Source organism: Suillus paluster, assembly GCF_016628075.1.
Source record: "Suillus paluster strain FC165 chromosome Unknown EDB91scaffold_1, whole genome shotgun sequence".
Classification (NCBI taxonomy): Eukaryota; Fungi; Basidiomycota; class Agaricomycetes; order Boletales; family Suillaceae; genus Suillus; species Suillus paluster.
The window spans coordinates 1,838,352-1,856,504 of NW_024537561.1; the positions used below are offsets into that span (position 1 = coordinate 1,838,352).

An 18,153-nucleotide genomic window follows, 5' to 3' on the forward strand; every position below is an offset into this window, starting at 1 on the left:
TACAATCAGCATCTGGTGGTTGCCAAGGTCGGGCAGCATACCACGTGACTGTGTGCCCGAATGTTGCGATCGCCGATTGCATCCTTGGAAGTCCTTTAGCCGAGCTGCAGGCTTCGGATTTACCACCGCCCCGGGTAAGTAATTGATTTGCGTCAAAGTTGAGTGGGTTAACTTAGTATGCTGAGAAAGCCAGCAAATCTTGAATTACTATTTGCGGTACTCAATCTACCCTGCAGAGTATGATGACCCTTGTTCAACAAAAATTCAAACGTTTATATATTATACCCAGCCAATGGTCATCGTCACTGTGACCTTAAAATGGTGACATAACACATTTTTAGTCTCCGCGCTGGCGCTTCCCAGAAGAATGGATGGTCGAACCGAATACCGTATCACCCAGTCAGTGAGGTTTCAGGGAGCAAGAAGCGGATAATAATTTAATACCTCTGCATATATATGACATCGGCAGAATGGCATGAATGATACCAGTACTAGTACAGTCCGTTCCCCCCGCTCTCCTCTTTTGATTTTGACCTCTCCGTACATCAGCAGGTCAAGTTATGACTGCCAAGAAACGGTCACTTAGCATAGAGCTCACTGAACTTGCGCCTGAAGTCTTGCCGTACGATGGGTGGAAAACAAGAGCAGCTCTTCCAGACGACCAGGAATCACTGAATGAAAAAGTTTCCAAGAAGCCTGTGATACCTGTTGCTGGAGCACCAGATGGAGGATTGACCGCGTGGTTGGTCGTTCTTGCGTGAGTGCAAGTAAATTATTTGAAATTTAAATAGTCCCTGACGTCTTCGAATTATAGTGTCAATTTAGCTTTATTTTCTACGTGAGCTTTCTCAGTTTCTTCCTCAGCCTAGTTCAAGAAATTCCACTAGGTTTGGGGTGATCAATGCATGGGGTGTAAGTAAGGCCCGGCATCATATATTCACAGTTCCTACAATCCCCCCTTCAGGTCTTCCAAGCGTACTATGAAGAAAATCTACTAAGTCACACCGCTCCTTCGACTATGTAAGTTGCTTTGTCTGTTCGATGCAACCTTGTAATCGATCTATGTACACTTTGGACTCTCCAGAGCGTGGATCGGTTCTACGCAGGTGTGTCGGTTACTACTAGTAAACCTACGTAGTTCACGTGTCCTGCTAGTACGCGCTCGTGTTCCTTCCAGCGCTTGCGACGGGACGACTGTTTGATATAGGATACTTCAAGATACCGTGCTTCGCCGCTAGCTGCATTTTCGTTGCGTGCACCTTCATAACCGCGGAATGCACTCAATATTGGCAATTCTTACTTGTGCAAGGTGTCGGTTTGGGAGCTTGCTGTGGTACCATAGTCAGTCCCGCACTTGTTGTCATCTCGCATTGGTTCGACAAGAGACGCGGCATTGCTTTGTCGCTCGCCGCCGTTGGATCTTCGATTGGCAGCACCGTGTTTCCTGCAGCGGCGCAAAAATTGATTCCATCAGTCGGGTTCGTTCGCCTGAGCATGGACAATTCATCCTCCCTCATACAATTTCAGATTTAAATGGACGATGCGTATATTTGGATCGATTTTGGCTGCTACCCTGGGGATAGCCAACATAGTATGTCGTCAATACCTCCGGATGTCCCTTGCTCTGACGCATTTCCTGGAGTTAATAAAACGGCGGCTTGGACCCGCCAATGTTAGTGGGGGACTCTTCAATCCCAAAGCATTCCGCAACACAGCATATGCCGTCTTTTGCATTTCAGGAATAATGGTATTTTTAGGCCTTTATACAGGTATGATCGTGGTGATCATCACTTTGGCTTCCTGATGTTCATAACGAATTTTACCAGAGCTAACATACATCTCTGTGAGCGCCGTAGCAATCGGGGTCTCCAAGAATATTTCATTCTATATTCTCTCGATCGCGAATGCATCATCTACATTTGGTCGTGTGGCGGCTGGCCTAATAGCTGATAGAGTCGGTAAGTCTGGACAGCTTTGGACTATGGTGACACGAGTTTATATTTGATAGGCCCACTCAACACCATGGCAGCTTTCACCGCTGTAGCGGGGATTACGACAGTCGCCTGGCCCTTTGCTAAAAATGAATCCCAGCTCATTGTAATAGCCGCCATCAACGGGTATGCGTGGCACTTGTTCATAACCTTTCATAACTAGCCACCAACTCACCCGATCCAGGTTCTCCACGGGGGGATACATAGCTCTCTTCACTGTAGTTGCTGTTGCCATGGGAGAGATCGAAGACGCCGGGCGCCGAGTGGGAATGTTTATGTCCCTCGCTGCCTTTGGAGCCATTGCAGGTCCTCCAATATCAGGCGCCATCAGCACCGCGTCAGGAGGGTTTATTGACGCGGGATACTATGCAGGCACGTTTGTCGAATGAGTGGTCTTTGCGTGGATGTTAATCTTGACTAGGTGGCGTCACTATGTGTGCTGTAGGATTGCTACTTTTAGCACGACACCTACACCTCGGACGCCTACGGGGCAAGTGTTGAATGATCCATTCAGTGAAATGGATCAACAGCTCCGGTATTTTCGTTGCAAAAGAGATTGTGGGTATGGCATATGGGCGCTCCGAACTACGAGTCACTTCTGTACGTTGAAACTAGGAACAGAACTCCTAGTTTTTCCAACGTGTTACCTCTTTAGCAGTACAACTCCCTGCTCTCCCCTGGACAGATCATAGATGGCTTCTCCGACTGTGGCTTTTCAAATATAAGGTCGTATAATTGGATAAATTCCAGGAGACTGACAACTTCCGAATCCTCCGCCTCCGGATTATCAGATTATTGGAGGTCGTATGCTAAGTCCTGTCCTGTCCTGTCCTGTCCAGTCGTGTCAAGATCTGCCACGTATTGCCTAACGTGTTGCGGTAGTTCGTCTGGCAATTCAAAAACATGAATGAGGAATCAGAGTTATTGAGGATACAAGTGCCCGTTCCAAACTCAAATCGAGATCCTATTCATGTGACTGTTGGAGAATTGCAGTCGGAAGTCGGGCGATCTTTCTTATTTCGCATTTGACCGAGACTTACCCTTCTCTGACAGTATTTAAGGAACGGAACATTTGATCCCGCGGAACCATTCGCGTCCACCTCGCGTGCGCGCTCCACGAGCTCCCACCTGTCAACTGCCTTTTGCAATGCAATGGTGGTCATAGAAGTTGATGGTTGTCCAATTTGACCTGCGACAGCGTCATGATATGATCAGGAGCTGGAGAAAGCACGGAGTCTATGAGGGTACTGTGGGGACGCACACACTCCTCGGGACAACTGCACAGTTGGTATCACGACGCATGATCACATAGATCATAGGTTGTTGGCAGAGTTTGGTGACTGCGTAGAAGGATGCCACGCTCGCCGCTCATGCTAGCAGAGTGAAAAACAGGATTGGAGTCGCAACCAAGCTTTCAATATTAGCAAACGACAAATATTCCCCGTCTCTCAGCTAGAATAGACGCAAGATGGAGCCGCGACTACGCCTCTACTCAGGTCGGGAAAGAACCAAGAGTAAACAAAGTTTGCTTCTGCTTCCCTTTCCCTTTCTTCCCCCTTCCACCAGCCGTCTCTTTAGCTTCACCGAGAACAACACTACGATCATCTGGTGTCTGGGTACCACTCCCGCTTCCTGTGCCATTGCTCTTCCAAGCAGCGACAGTCGGAGCAGTTTCACCCAGAATGTTTCGGAGGGACTGATTCCCACTAACCGTAGGTTTCATCACCCGAGAGTTACCAGACGAAGGCAACACTGGGAAAGCAGCAGATGTAAGCGACGGCGGAGGCGGACCTTTCTTTGCAACAACAGCTTTCTGTACTGCAGGGGTCGGCACCGATTTTGGTGCTCGGGAACCTGTGGTAGGAGAACCAGAACCAGACGCCCACGGGGTGTTCCGCTGCTTTTGGCGGAACGCAGGCTGAGGAGGACCTGCGAGGGTCGGGAAACTGTCTGGTGGTCGTGGCGTTGGAGCAGGAGCCGAATTTGTGCGGGATGACGAAGATCCAGCCACTTGTGCAACGCGATCCCAGACATGTCTCGAAGACTGTGACGCAGACCGCGTGGCAGTAGCATGCTTCGCGTTCAAGACGCGACCGGATGTAATGCCGGCATAACCCGATCCCACTTCCTGGGGTACGAGATCAGGAAACTGCTGACGTTGCTGCGATCTCGCTGTCAGATTCACCCCAATATATATAGGGATTAACAAAATACCTCGATTTTGAATCCATTCCAAGAAGAGAGCAAATTGGACTTCTTATCTTCTTCGTCAAACAAGTCGACAATGGCATTGACGATACCCGCAGTATCATCTAAATTTCTGTCAAGGACGTTCCATATGGTTGAGATTAGATCACGGGCGGTCGATTCGTTGAGGCGGAATCCTCGGACAGCAGCCTTGGCAGCGAGTACCGCGGTGGTGGGGTTTGGTGCAACAGACTGTAACCGTGAAATGAATGCTGCATGACGCCTATGGTGGAGTGAGAATAAATCAAAATCCCAAAAAATATGCTTACTGAGCAACAACGGGATCAACGTCCTCTCCGTTCTGCTGGGGGGATGGTGACGCTCGTCGGCTAGCTCCGGATGACTGCGGTGTTTGGGCTCCATTTGGCGCAGGAGAGCTGGAAGTCAGATGGGCACCAAAAGCTTCCCTGCGTCTCGCCACCGCCCTAGGCTGCGCAGGCGGCGGCGACTCAAGTTCTCGTTCCCGGTCCCGTCTTCCTCTACGCCCACCAGAGGCATCCCCAAACTCAAACGCAGCTTCAACCCGCTGAGTATTCTTCTTATCCCGCGAGGACATCTCCGCACCATGCACTTCAACTTGATGCGCCTTAAGATCGATCGCAGATCCAAACACAACGAATTTTTGAGCCTGACAAGCAGGTTTCGAACACGCAAAATGCGCTTGATCAAAATGTTGTTCCTGACGAGGAATCACTACGAGTTTCAATGCAGTCAAAAAGATCGTACGAGAGCCTCATAGTTTTGAAAACTAGACAGCAACAGCGCTCCATCAGCACAAAGCAGGAATAGACGAACGGCATCAAAGAAAACTAACTATTGATCTCGTATTTCATTCCGCTTGCATATGAAGCATTCTTCATGTCGTTCGCGCATATGCACATACATTTCGTCATCACTGAAAAAGCATTCTTTGCAGAACACGCATAACGGATGTATGCCGCCTTCTATCGGCTCTTTCGTGATCGTCACCTGTTTGTGAGACCGATGAGGTATTGATGGTAAATGTAAAGGCAGGATGTTCGAAGTGTACAGAGCATGCTCGTGACTGAAGACCTTCTTGAATCGAATGCAAAGATCACTTGCAAGGGACAACAAAAGTCCACGCTCAGTGTATACAATTAGGTGTTGGGTGCACGTACCACATCATCTTCCCGTGGGCACCTCGGACGTGTAGTTTGAGATCGCCCCATCCAGTCGCGGTGTAATCGCACTGCGAATCAGGGCAGTTAAATCGTAGGAGGATGAGCGTCTCTTCCATCATGTCGTTTGTCTCGAAGTAGATTAATAACTTCGAGTCTTTGTAAGGGATCATGTCAGGAGTGTAGGAAGAGAACAGCGCATCGGGGGAAGTGGTGAATATCACTGTTGTCTGTGGTTCCTACAAGACCCCACCAGCGTCAAAAGTTCGTTGGCGAAACTATATAGCAAGACCAAAACGCACTTTGCAAAACGTACAGTCCAGCTTCTTATAAAGCGCTCTCAAGCGCAAAGCACAGACATGACATGTCCGGTGGTTGCAACCCGATACCGCATAGTATTTAACGGGCTCTGCGCAGATCCAGCATACTACTGCGTCGTCTGTAGTTTCTGCAGCAGACGCGACTTCTTTCTGAGTTGGTTGACTGGGAACTTGACTGGGAACGTTGGGGTCATTTGGTGCGGCTACACTTGAATCCTTGCGGCCGCGGGATTTACCACCTCCTCCGCGATGACTGCTTTGGCCTCTGTATCCGCCTCGTTTGCCGCCGCGCCTGTTTGATGGAGAGGTCTGGGTCTGTGTCTGGGTCTGTGTCTGGGTGGCAGTTGCTGTAGACATGATTAGGTGAGGGATGTAAGAAGATGCTGCAGAGATAGGATGAGCAAGCAGCTTTAGCGTGTATGAAACGTTTTGTCTCCACGTGATCAAGTCATGTTCTGAAATCCTGGCGGTTCCGACTCCAACTGTTTTGGTCTATTTACTATTTTAAACTCTTTACAGCCTTTTACCACCCTTTCTGTAGTGATGTGCATGGCCGCCGTGGGCCAGCCCAAGCCGGGCCAAAATCACGGCCTGACCCGGACAGCTTTAAGCTGCAACTTGTACTAAGCGTGAGCCAAGGTGAGCTTTTACTGACCCGTGACCTTCGAATGTGACATACATTCTTACGCCCTCACTCGCGTAGTGAGGCTGCAGTTCAGTTCAGAACCTAGGTTCGAATGCGAGCGCCTTGTAACAGGTAAGTAGTTGTATCACTGATAAAAGCTAACTACTTTATTACAGGCGAACTCAACGAGCGGGTGTCATGGACTACTTCAACGTCTCTCCTCGCTCGATCAATGTCTTGGTGGGCATATTCAACAATCCCTTTGGTGCTGCTGGCGGTTATGTCGCAGGGCCAAAACCACTATTGTTCAAGTTGTGGTCTTGACATCTCCTGCTGCCTCCGCTATCTCTTGCTGGCTGCCTACTCCCACCTCCACACGCTCATTTGCGCATGTCTGCATTTATCCGCACCCATTTTGGTACATCTGCGCTGCTACTCATCTGCATTCATTTGCATTCGGTTGCCACTTGTTCGGACTAGTTCGTGCTTCTTCAGATGCATCAGTGCTCGTCCACATTTGTGGGCACTTTGTTGTGTATGTTTGTGTTTGTCCCGGTCTGCCTAGTAGAGTTCCCCCGATCTCGTGCATCACTGAGTTTCTACCCTGCATACTCAGTCAAGTTGACAAGTGTCCTGAAGGTCAATCTCAGTCTGCAACATCAGCAGCCCCCATCCAGTTGACGGTCGCGGCACTATGTACTAACCAGCAGTCTTCCCCTGCTGCAGCCACTGGGTGACTGACGCAGTCATGTGCGCAAATTTGTGGATCTAGCAAGATCTCTTTGATAGACACTCAATATCATTCGCATCTGTCTAAAAATTGTTTAAACTGTTTACTATATGTCTACATACTATTTAGGTCTATTTACTAGACATAAACTAAACAGTTGGAGCTCTACGTCGGACGAAGTGTAAGAGCTCGAAGTTCCAAGCGGTGTATCCAACGATCTTCTAAGTAAAAGACCAAGCAAAAAAGTCCCAGCCCCGTATATATCATACAGAGCAATAAATCAAGCACTTGTCACTAAAACAAACGCGTGATCATAAAACTCATCACTCGACATCACTTTCATTACCACCCTGACCCTGTGTCTGTGTCTGTGTCTGGCCAATGCCAGTCGCAGTCCCGTTCCAAAGCGGGGCCGTCGCAAACCTATTCTGACTCCTCCCTCCCCCGCCCTTCACAGGCGACATCCCAGGTACGCCCAGCGACGACCCCCTAGACCCAATACCCAACGAATACATCATTGATATCGTTCGCTGACGCTGTCCCACTCCCACTCCTGGCGCAGCTCCCATCCCAAGCCCCGCATATACAGGCACATGTGGGTCCGCAGTTAACGGCATAGGAATCCTCAACTCTAGCCCTGCAAGCGATGGAAGCTGCTTCGTGATCATCGACGGCGAATGCCTTAATTGCGGGGAAGTCATCACTGAACCGAATGTAGGCTGGCTTGGGGAGGGTGTAGATGAGCGGGGGAGGAGGCCTGCTGTCCACCCAGACCAGGTTTTATTCTCTCCCAGTCCCAGTCCCTCATCTCCTCCCTTCTCGTCGTTGTCGTGAAGCTGGAGCTCATGCACAGCACGCTTGATAACAGCTACATCATGCTGTACATCCCCAAGCTTCCCCTCAAGCCTCTCACGCGCCTTACACACGCTTTCAAGCGTCCCATCAACAAACGCCCGCGTCTCTTCGAGGGCTGAATCTGAATCTGAGGAAAGAGCACCTGGGACTGTGAGGAGGGTTTCGAAGCCGCGGATGGCGAGTGATTCGTCTGTGATGCGGATTTCGAGCTCGACTCGAGCGTCTTCGGTGTAGTCTGAGATGCGCTCTAGCACGGTACGGAGAAGGGAGTGTGGAGAGGGGGAGGGTGTCGAGGCAATGGGAGGGAGCATGCGTTTGAGATCTTTGAGCGCGAGGGAGCAGTCACGGAATGCATGTTGAAGGGCGTCGTAGCGGTGGTTGACTTTGTTGAGGGAGCTTAGCAATGACGAAATTTCGTCGGGGAGTTGTGGTTGGGGGATGATGTCGACGGTAGAATTGTTGGGTTCATCAGCTGGGGAGACCGCTTTGACTTCTAGCGTTGTAGCAGCTGGTGTAAAGAAGACACCTGAATCCTCGTGTCTTTCTGGGAAATTTTCTTCTTGGCTTGTAGTATTCGTTGGGGAAGGGGGCAATTTAGCATCCTTGGTATTGGGATTTCCGTCCGTGTCATTGAATGCGACAGGCTCTATCGCCACCTCATCCACGGAAGCCAAAGGTGTCCGCAGCTCGGCAGACGGCAGCGAAATACTTGCCACTTCCCCAGAGGGCGTCTGCGTCAGATCGAGGATTGAGACCGCAGGCGACTGACTTGGGCCAACGGGTAAATCATCGATGAGAAGCAACCGGGAATTTCCAGGCGTGGTATCGCGTACAACGGGCGAGGGTGTACCCTCGATGTCTCGGTGTCCATCTGCTGGGAGATCGAGATTAGGCGAGGGTGTACCCTCGGTGTCCTTGTGTCCCTCTACTGGGAGACTTGGAAGAGGGGTAGGTGTCTGTGGAGAGGGTTTTGCATCCTGGGTATGTGGGATATCAGTGTTTGCGTCCGTTGTTAGTTCTGCGTCCTGTGTATGGGGATGTTCTGCAACATCAACGGGAGCCTGTCCTGAGACAGAGTCTAATTTTTCGGAGACTGAAACGGACGGTTCGTGGACAGCCTCATCCAGAGGCTCCACGCCTAAAGAGAATCTTCGCTCGGCAGCGACCCTTCTCCCCACCTCAACCCCAACCTCCTCACTCATCCTCATCACGGCGTCCTTGGCAAGAATCAGCCTCCCAAGCACACCAGGAACCTTGCTTCCATCGTCCAAAGCCACTTCCGCATCCAGCGTCATCAAAAGACCCTCCGCATCCTTCACTGCACGCTCAAAGGTCGCATACATCTGTATATCTGCGTCTGTACAGCGGTGAATTCCTTCCTGGGCTCTTCGAACCCATCTTCGTAAAGCTTCGCCGAGCGCTTCTTCACGTGCGAGCAGTGCAAGGCGCAGGGAAATCTCCCTTCGTCGGCCGTATGCTTCTCGGGTGACTTCTTCACCTAGTTCTTCTAAAGCGTCGCGAAGACGTGCGTTATCGGTCATATGAGAGTGCAGCCGTGCTTCGCTATCGTTGATTGTAGATTGGAGAGTATGCTGGGTGGCTGCATTTCGTGCTTGCAAAGTCGTAAGAGTGGACTGAAGAGCGTTAGTCTGCGACTGGGAGAATTTCCTGTACATTGTTCGAGTTTGAAAGACATAATATGCGCCTGGGGGGCACGTACATGTATCGCGAAACCATCTTAGCTGCGGTTGTATCGTCCAGCTTTAGTTTCTCGAGCTCTAACTGTGCTTTCGCGAGTTGAGCACGGTCTTGAGAGGCAGATTTACGCTCTGCTTCGAGGGTGCTCTCCAAGTTCGCGATCTCGTTGCGGAGCTGGGTAATCGTCGTTTCATGCTTCTCGTTCAAGGAAGCAAATTCGCTCATGAGGCGATGTAAGCTTGATTTACCCTCATGGAGACCCTCGACGAGGGTGAGAGAAGAGGCGGACGCTGATCCGTTTTGTAATGCACTCCCATTACCAAGAGAGCTCTTCCTGCCATCGAGACTCCGTACGAGATCGGCATATTCGCGCACTACGAGCTCTGTGAGCCTGCGTTCTTCCTCTGCGGCGTGAACACGCGCAGACAAGCCGCGTTCACGGATTTTGCCTTCTTCTTCGCGTGCTCGAGCACTTGCGGCGAGCTTGTACGCGCCGTCTGCATCGTGTCGCGCTTTCTGGGCTTCATTACGGGTGCTGATGAGTTCGGCTGTCTTCTCCGCTAAAGCGTGTTCTGTTAGGTCGAGTTTCTCAGAAGAGCGTCTGAGGGCAAGAGTGAGTTCCTGGACGACATGGGTATCGGATTGAGAGTGGGGTGAGGGAAGGGGGTGAGCGCGGAGGGTAGCTAGCTCAGACGCGAGTACAGAATGTCGGGATTCGAGGAGATGTAAGTGGTCATTTGTGTGAGCTGTAGATAGTGCATGACGCTGGAGTTTCAGCGCAGCTTGATGTGCTTCATGCTAATGAATGGTCAGTGCGTTCAGGTAAGTGACGTGTATTCATACCTGGAATCTCGCGGCTGTTTGTCTTAGACTGGATAGTTCAAGGACGAGTGGGTGGTCGTCGTTGAGCTCGTTCTGCTCTGTGCTCATCGTCTCCCTCGATGCTTACCACGAGTGGGAGTTACGGATGATTTGCAATGGCTTCTATTTTTGGATGAGTGCAAATAAAGGACAACATGGTGAAAGGATTCGGAAGCGCCTTTGACTGTGACTGTCAGGACTGTTCAACGGACACAAGTTATCTCGTCGCTGTTAGGTGCGTTGAGCTCGATTGTACATTGTTGTTTTTGGTGCTTATACAGACTATTCAGCCTAGAATTCAGTAGGATAGAGGGACTTGCCAATTTGTTTTGTGGGATAACTGATTGCTGCTCGCATGAGTGATCGCAATACAACAATGACAGCCACGTCGCCGCTATATCTTGCTGGACCCGGACCCGAACCAGCCGATTATTATCAACACCATCATCACCAACATGCTCATCCTCATGCACCTTCATCAATCAATCTGAGGTGCTCCTACTGTTAGTCTTCAGTTCGCTTTCACTGCACACTAGCTAGAGGAGGCTATCATGAAGGAAATGAATAAATGAGGTGGTTACACTGAAACAACTTGTGCACCACACCGACCCGGAGGGCAACGAAGCATCAAGCGTTCGTCTCATAGGTTAGCTCATAGTCCGTACTCGCTTTAGACTATAGCCTACACTGTCTTTCGAATTTCGAACTTGGCCGCCTTGATTACTAGGGACTTGCCAGTAACGAAGTCCTTATCAGTGGCCTTTGAGCGACTTTCATATTTGAGTGTTATGACGGAAGCCCTTAGTCAATGACATGAATGGAGCTATTTTTAACTCCTTCTGCACACTATTATTCTAATTCCTGTGGGTCTGCGCTAACGATTCATTTGATAGGTGGCAGTCACGATTACGGACGATATCATACAGACAGGACCAGACCCTCACCAACCCCCTTCTCATTACCCTGGATTCCGGAAAAACTCCGACATCCCTATCATTACGGAAGGAACCTCACTCGATGCTTGACGATTCTTGCGACGTCCCCGATAATCCGAGTCGTGATAACCACGACACACTTATGGGCGCTCAATCGATGTTCTCGTTGCTCGAGCAGATGGAAGCCTGGACTCATTAGGACTTGAATAAGATTGGTGCCGAAGTTCGCGTGATTCCATTATGAGGCAAGCATCCGTGATAAACGCGCGGAGTTATGCTTGAATGCTAGTCAGCACGGGTCTCTCCATAAATATCACGAGCCCCGCCGTTGCGCCGCGTCATGAAGTGCTCAATCCAGGGTGCACATGGGCCATGAGGAGGACGAGGATCCGAAATTGAGCGTTGCTGTTTCACGGCTAGAAAGTAAATCTTACAGTTGGGAGGTCTTGACGCGCCGAAAACACGAATTCGAACATCTCTCCAGCCATACCGCAGAACAGCCTTCACCCGTGTGCATTGTGGAGTCCAAGGGTTTCCGAGAGGCGAACTTTTTTTATCCAGGGGCCGTTACTCACGTATGGCAGGCACACGGTACGTTCTTGTCAGTTCCGTGACTTCTCGCGTGACATATCGTCTGACAAAGTAGGATAGGGTTTAGAACTGAGGGCGGCGATATTCAGACGGTGCCTGTATTGTAACATGGAAGCCAGCTGGTATCCGTCGGAGACCAAGAGTAAGATCAGCCGTGCGAATACTTTGGGGGAAATCATTAATATGTGCTGGTTTTAGATACATGGCACATACTGGTGATGACAACTTGTTGCTTTTCACCTCGCCCGGGTCCTGGGTGTGTTCTGGGTGGCTTGGCTCCTCATCCAAGGGTGGAGGATCACCAAGAGGATTCAATACGAAGCTCGACATCTGATAAATGGGAGCTCAATGATGGATATAAATTAATTATCGACAGGGTAAGATAACAGATTACGAAGGAGGGACTACAGTATACACATGGCACCCACACCGCGATACGATGTGCAGCGCTGATGTCTTGGAATGTCCTGGAGCCGAGGCCAGCAGGCAGAAGCGACTCGCGGAATATCGAGCGGCCCATAGATTCATTGATGAGCGTCAGAATTCAACAACACTGGCGCGTTGTAAGGTGCGACATTGATTAAAGTAGCCGAAACGATTAGGTAGGGCATTCCACACTTTCGAATATCGTGAGGCTGATGGTACTGAATACCAGAAAAGCAATAAACATGTGCACGTAGATCAGGCCATCGTCGAATGGAACGAGCGCATACTCCTGTAAGTTGTCCTTCATCCCGTCTTTCATGTAAGGAATTAAAAGGGTTCTAGGTCCATCAGCAAATGTGCACATGCTCTGGCAGCATCTGGAGTGGCTGGATACAGACTCTCCAGAGCGCCAGCCCTGTCTATGGACCCAGATAGAACCCGTCAGTAACAGACCGACATTTCTGGACACAGGCCAGACACAGTGACCAACCAGACACTAACCAGACACTAACCAGACATCAACCCAGATCATCAAACAAGCCATTACAGGCTGGATACCATTTGCGACATTCTATTAGCAGACATCCTCTGTACCTAGCTAGGCTCACGCTACCCTCTACTCGTTGTCCTCATCCTCGTCATCCGAGATCGGGATATTCGCACTTCGGGTCAGTGTGTATGCCTCATTTGAAATTGGTCCCATGCTCGGTCATGGAGAACTCCTCCGCACATTTGGGGTCTCCGTAGGAGAATTACTAGATCGCAGTGACAATTCACGTCGTCCGTAGGTTCTGTTGTGAATTGTGCTTGTCAGATGTTGACAGAATCGTAACAGCGCTCGGCCGCGCCAGTCCCCGACACCTAAGTAATCTGATAGCGGCGCCTACTAGTCCCCAACTATATAGACCACTAAATTTCATGTACATTTTATAACGCTCCAATTTTCCGACCGAATCAATAGCTGGGCTGTAGCGCCAACATTCTGTCATGCATATCAGTCCAGCTCGAACTTGATCTATTGAATTTTTAGTGGCTGGATTCAATATCAATACAATCTAATATCATACATACTATACAGTATATGCATAACTGACGCATATCGGCTCGGCCTCCTTCCTCGGCCAGCCGACATACTCCCTGTGACTTACTTCAGCAGGTCCTGCTCCTCTTGTGCCCGATATTAACACGTGTCAGAGAAACGGACACGGTCTGTGAACACCGTCACGCGAAATATTTTCGACAAAACCCTTCTACCACTAGATGTGGGTGTCGGGGAATATTCAGCACATAAAAGCAAGCTGTCTTCCTACTGTTCCATTCAGATTTATTTGATCCTATATCACATCCTCACAAGTAATGCGGTTCTCCTTTGTCCTTGCCGTTGCTGCTGCTTTGACAGTATCAATATCTGCAGCATCAATACCTGCCAGTGACCCTGATATTGCAAAATGTCCTACATTTTGCTCGGAGGATAGCCACTGCTTACACTGCTCGCTGTCCTTATGCGTGAGTATGAGTATTTTGCGTCCTGGAACCCCATGACTCACCGGCATGGTAGCTCGTTTTTTGCTTGTGACAGAGGTGGTAGGGCTTCTTTTTTGTGCGTCAGAGGTGGCGGTGAGTCGTGTTTCTGCTTTCACATAGGTGCAGTATGGTTGATGGCACGAGTAGTTCGTCGCTGAGTTGATCAATGTGTTTGCTTCTGAACAAATTTCACTGCCGCTCGAACAATAGAGATCATGGGATAGCTCTAGAAAATCTCACACTTGAATACATAGATTATGATTGAAGTACTTACGACGTAGTTTTGTAGTCTCGTTGCAAGCTTGAAGGCTCGCTTTTAAATGCTGCGTTTGTTAATTGATAAGGTTCGGCCGGAATACTATGATGTCGAGTACCTCATTTAGGGTCACTGCTGGCTACAAAGTCGACGGAGAGTGAGCACCTGTTTGCGCACACGATAAAACGCGACGCATCGCGCCGACAAATTTTTGCGGACACAGATATCTCATCCTCCCGCGCGAAATGTCATCAGCCATTCGGAATCGCATGGAGAAGCACAAAGATCACCATGACACTTACGCTAGTGCGACAGGTCCGTCGATTTGTTGCAAGTCCGTTGACCGCCAGCTGGTTATTTGCTTTGACCATGTGGATCATTCAAAGCGGCTGTTGCCAACTGCGGGAGTGACATGATCCACGCGGATGTGAGCGACTGATGGCTCTTCTCACACAGAAGATCGATCTCCCTTTCATTAGGGTATAGGGGTTTCTCTGTAGTTTTATAATCGGACATACCGCCGGCACTCCTGTGAAAACACACGCATATGACTGATGATTATACTGGTCCCTGGAATCTTGTATTTCGAGTGTCTCATCTTCTTGAGACGAGGATAAGCCAAACTCGACGTGAAATTAGGCCTCAGAAAGGCGGATTCAAGGTTAGTTCCTGGATTGCCCTTCCGTTCGCTGTTGACTAACAGAAGGTTAGCCCGCTCAGAATACCATCACTCACACCTCGAGCCTGGGATATTTTTGAGTTATCTCGGGAAGCCCTGGAGTGCTGTAGAATCATGATGCGATGGGTGTGCTACTTTCTCAATTCCGTTATTCGTCACTGAGTGGTGTTGCTAGAAAATTTGTGCGTGCAGATTTCGATGTGCGTTATCTGGTACAGTACATATGTACAGCTTAAGGGAAGGCTGACTACGTGCCTTCGCCATTTATTCGAAAGGGATACACTTGAAGTCGATGTATATTTGCAGATATGTTGCGTTAACATTTGCATCCACAACCTTGTAAACTGCATGTAGGAGGCATTACGCTAGTTACGAAAGATTCCTCCCTGGCTGGTCATGGTAGTATCTCGTAAAGTACATATGATATCGACTTGGATCCCTGGGTAATGCTGTATCTACATGCAATGCGATCTACTGCCAGCCTATTATCATCATTCCGTGAACTGTATAAAGACTGCGTCTCATCTAAAGGATTTACTATCGGAATCGCGCACTACTTCGAGGGAAGGAAAAAGGACAATATATCCCGCACGCTCCTCATCCGTCAACGTCGCTGGACGACCGCTGAAAATTAGGCTCTCCAGGGGACACTTTGACCGTAGCAAGAATGCCTTGAACTGCTCATGAGGCCATGTGGAGCGAGAGCGAGCTTCAAACACCCGTAAATTGGGGAGTGATAGAACATCGAACAGGTCGGATAAAGGGAGCACATCCCGTGAGTGCAAACTGAAGCGTATGGATCGGATTTCGCTGTGCGTGAACGGCTCCAAGGTTGTTGTCCGGTTAAATCCACTGCGAACCGTTAACGAGGAGAGGTTGGGACATAGCTGGAGCAAGTGGAGGAATACATTCGGTTGACATATGGCGATCACAATATTTGTGAGGTTGACCCATACGGGATTTAAAGAAGATAAGTGCTCAAAGTTGAACCACGACCCCAGAACATTGAGACTGCGCAGAGTGGATGGCATTTGCGAGATACATTGTGCAACTGATGGAAAGTTGTGTTCGAAGTCCCATATCTTCAGCTCCTGAAGTGCTGGGAGATCGATTAACAAAAGTTCAGGTTGGACCGGATCTCTGAAAAATATAGAGAGAGAAGAGATTTGATTGATGTAGGGTTGAACAAGGCTTCGTAGCTTGACCGAGTCATCTGCGTCGCAGTTGAGTTGTAACGAGAGCCGACATCCTCGTGATCGCTTGAGCCATGAGTCGTAGCAGAAAGCTACCTTCTGCCAGTCACTGTTTTCTTTTACTTGCATATACAGCCTGCGCCATAAACCGGGTATACCTACAGCAACCTCCCTCCATTCTCGGCATACTTCTGTCAACAGCATGGGAGCTGTTGGGCTTGATGAAGGATACGAGGAAATGAAGTCTTCGGGAAGACAGTGGTCAAAAATTTGGGACAGGACTTCAGTTGGCAAGCGCCAGAGAGCCGATCCAAATCCCTTGTGCATGTTCATGGACTGGGTGATCCTGTCCTTCTTTTCAACGAGTTGCTGATGAAGATTCAATATGCCGTCCACCACGGTTTCCATGCCTGAAATCTCGTGCAAAACTGCATCCAACTGTTTCTGGCGCTCATTGATGATGGCGCTGATGTGGTCTTGGTGAATGGTAGACTGATCGGTATTGGGGAAACTGGAATATGGGGTTTCAAGATCTGGAATCTGGTCATCATCAATAAAATAACGTCTGACATATATCAGAAGGGACATACGGTCACTTGTGAACACGCGAGCTGAAGCGAATGAACATTATTATATGCAGACACGAGTGCCTATAAAACTGGGCACTTACGATGTTTTGCAGTGCATCGATTATGTCCAAGATCGGGGAGAAATTTGCTTCTGAATTTTCTGTCGTCATCTCGATTGCCTGCATGTTAACGTTTGCTATACCTATGTAGCGCGATGGATAAGCTTTGAAGACGATTTAATGCTCCCACGGTTACTGTGGTAGTTCGAGAGCTAGAGGCTGAACACAAGTCACACTATGACCCTACCACACATTTCCTTCTATCTAAGTCTAATGGCGGACTTCCACACCTCGTTATGACGCGTTGCACAGGTAGGTTGCGAACGGAAGAATGCTTTGCCTAAGCGAATGATGATGAAAGAATACCCTCCGGGTATTCTCATCACAAACCCCGCCACAGACCTCCTTTGTTTAAGCCGAACGGCATACTTCCTTGTCTTGTCGTGGCGTATCGAAAGAAAACGCAGGTCGCGAACGGAAGAACGCTTTGGCTAACTACACGACACACAAAACGACACGATAAGATAAGATACGATGATGATACGAAGGTCTTTGCGAGTGAGTCTGTGAAGTGGTCTGATAATCGAGCTCCCCAGAGATATAAAGGCCCTACTCCCTGCATCGATTTACACTCAACACCCCAAATAACAATTGCCATGACGCCGTTTGCGTATCCCGACGCGCCTGTCGTCACTGGGGATACTAGTAGTATCCCCACCCTGTCTAACCGGCTACGCACCCATATCTCGTTGCCGAGGGCTCCCCTGATGTCGAAGGTAATCCTTCAGTGCTAGCCTCATTTTTCGCATGTTCTATTCACTTTGTTCCCAACATAGACGTTGAGAAACGTGCCGGGCAGTATTCGTCTGCGGGAGAGCAGTATTCGGTTGGGGGAGGGCAGTGAAGTTCGACTTTCCTCAGCACAAATTAGTCCAGTAGCCATTTTATTATCACTATCACTTACACTCGTCTAATCACAAGGGCTTTGTCCGTTTCTCCCTAACTCTCCTACGTATGAAGTCTGCTCATACACGGCCAAGGCTTCTGTAACAAGAGTGTTTTTGCTAAGAATTTTAATGGACAGGAAAGGAAATTTTGCTTATGTGCGCGCAAGCTAATTGGCCGAGGGCCTTCGTATCATACTTGGCAAAAACACTCTAATGTCTCCCAAATGGTTTTTACCTGGCCTATGACGCTACAGTCATTCACGCGACAGTCATTCACGCGATCAGATTTTGTCTTTCAGTCCAAGTCGTATCCTCATGTACTTTACTCTTCGCCACTGTGGAGCAGCGATGTTCTGATGCTGCGGTTCTTCGCCCGGGCCCCCTTTCTACCGTGAGTGACCAATGCATTCTGATATTCCTGTTAGTAAACTTGGACGTTCCCTGTATATAGAGTGAGCAAGAAATAGTTTCTTCCGATCCCGTCCGTGTATAGTAATAACAAGGTGCG

The 18,153-nt window shown here is 49.2% G+C and overlaps 6 protein-coding genes across 6 annotated transcripts; 3 read left to right on the plus strand and 3 right to left on the minus strand.

The window, feature by feature from the left end:
• Positions 1–98: 98 nt before the first annotated feature.
• EDB91DRAFT_1213749 (MFS general substrate transporter) lies at positions 99–2,445 on the plus strand (the record flags this gene model as incomplete). The annotated part of the gene is made up of 15 exons (XM_041320782.1): positions 99–134; positions 190–237; positions 290–494; positions 550–757; positions 815–838; positions 888–912; positions 965–1,020; positions 1,085–1,106; positions 1,156–1,478; positions 1,528–1,591; positions 1,643–1,769; positions 1,827–1,958; positions 2,009–2,117; positions 2,176–2,363; positions 2,413–2,445. Coding segments are annotated over exons 3-15 (1,329 nt in total), but the record flags the coding sequence as incomplete, so codon positions are not given.
• A 567-nt stretch (positions 2,446–3,012) lies between these two features.
• EDB91DRAFT_1094923 (uncharacterized protein) lies at positions 3,013–5,909 on the minus strand. Its single transcript, XM_041316905.1, is given in 8 exon segments — positions 3,013–3,371; positions 3,384–4,152; positions 4,206–4,461; positions 4,508–4,917; positions 4,965–4,986; positions 5,053–5,316; positions 5,378–5,616; positions 5,680–5,909. 6 exon segments carry the CDS (start codon positions 5,548–5,550, stop codon positions 3,484–3,486), a joined length of 1,794 nt encoding a protein of 597 aa, XP_041184706.1. The 5' UTR covers positions 5,551–5,616; positions 5,680–5,909; the 3' UTR covers positions 3,013–3,371; positions 3,384–3,483.
• Positions 5,910–6,224: 315 nt separating this feature from the next.
• Positions 6,225–7,139, plus strand: EDB91DRAFT_1094933 (uncharacterized protein). The gene is made up of 2 exons (XM_041316906.1): positions 6,225–6,336; positions 6,401–7,139. Exon 2 carries the CDS (start codon positions 6,555–6,557, stop codon positions 6,885–6,887), a length of 333 nt encoding a protein of 110 aa, XP_041184707.1. The 5' UTR covers positions 6,225–6,336; positions 6,401–6,554; the 3' UTR covers positions 6,888–7,139.
• Positions 7,140–7,375: 236 nt separating this feature from the next.
• Positions 7,376–10,618, minus strand: EDB91DRAFT_1213758 (uncharacterized protein; the record flags this gene model as incomplete). Its single annotated transcript, XM_041320783.1, has 4 exons — positions 10,449–10,618; positions 9,628–10,403; positions 8,549–9,575; positions 7,376–8,440 (listed from the first exon to the last, which is right to left on the minus strand). Exons 1-4 carry the CDS (start codon positions 10,533–10,535, stop codon positions 7,376–7,378), a joined length of 2,955 nt encoding a protein of 984 aa, XP_041184708.1. The 5' UTR covers positions 10,536–10,618.
• Positions 10,619–11,766: 1,148 nt separating this feature from the next.
• Positions 11,767–12,713, plus strand: EDB91DRAFT_1076791 (uncharacterized protein; the record flags this gene model as incomplete). The annotated part of the gene is made up of 5 exons (XM_041314886.1): positions 11,767–11,992; positions 12,053–12,095; positions 12,191–12,248; positions 12,369–12,560; positions 12,648–12,713. 5 exons carry the CDS (start codon positions 11,767–11,769, stop codon positions 12,711–12,713), a joined length of 585 nt encoding a protein of 194 aa, XP_041184709.1.
• Positions 12,714–15,312: 2,599 nt separating this feature from the next.
• Positions 15,313–16,843, minus strand: EDB91DRAFT_40823 (uncharacterized protein). The gene is made up of 2 exons (XM_041327156.1): positions 16,661–16,843; positions 15,313–16,610 (listed from the first exon to the last, which is right to left on the minus strand). Exon 2 carries the CDS (start codon positions 16,476–16,478, stop codon positions 15,399–15,401), a length of 1,080 nt encoding a protein of 359 aa, XP_041184710.1. The 5' UTR covers positions 16,479–16,610; positions 16,661–16,843; the 3' UTR covers positions 15,313–15,398.
• Between the last annotated feature and the right edge of the window lie 1,310 nt (positions 16,844–18,153).

Bases quoted from the DNA above. Each gene is read 5' to 3' on its own strand.
- EDB91DRAFT_1094923 (XM_041316905.1), bottom strand. From the start codon at position 5,550: ATGATCCCTTACAAAGACTCGAAGTTATTAATCTACTTCGAGACAAAC. The intron at 4,987-5,052 runs GTTAGTTTTCTT...GTTGCTGTCTAG, and splicing joins AATGAAATACGAGATCAATA to TTTTCAAAACTATGAGGCTC. The intron at 4,153-4,205 runs GTATTTTGTTAA...GCGAGATCGCAG, and splicing joins GGAATGGATTCAAAATCGAG to CAACGTCAGCAGTTTCCTGA.
- EDB91DRAFT_1094933 (XM_041316906.1), top strand. From the start codon at position 6,555: ATGTCTTGGTGGGCATATTCAACAATCCCTTTGGTGCTGCTGGCGGTT.
- EDB91DRAFT_40823 (XM_041327156.1), bottom strand. From the start codon at position 16,478: ATGGAAACCGTGGTGGACGGCATATTGAATCTTCATCAGCAACTCGTT.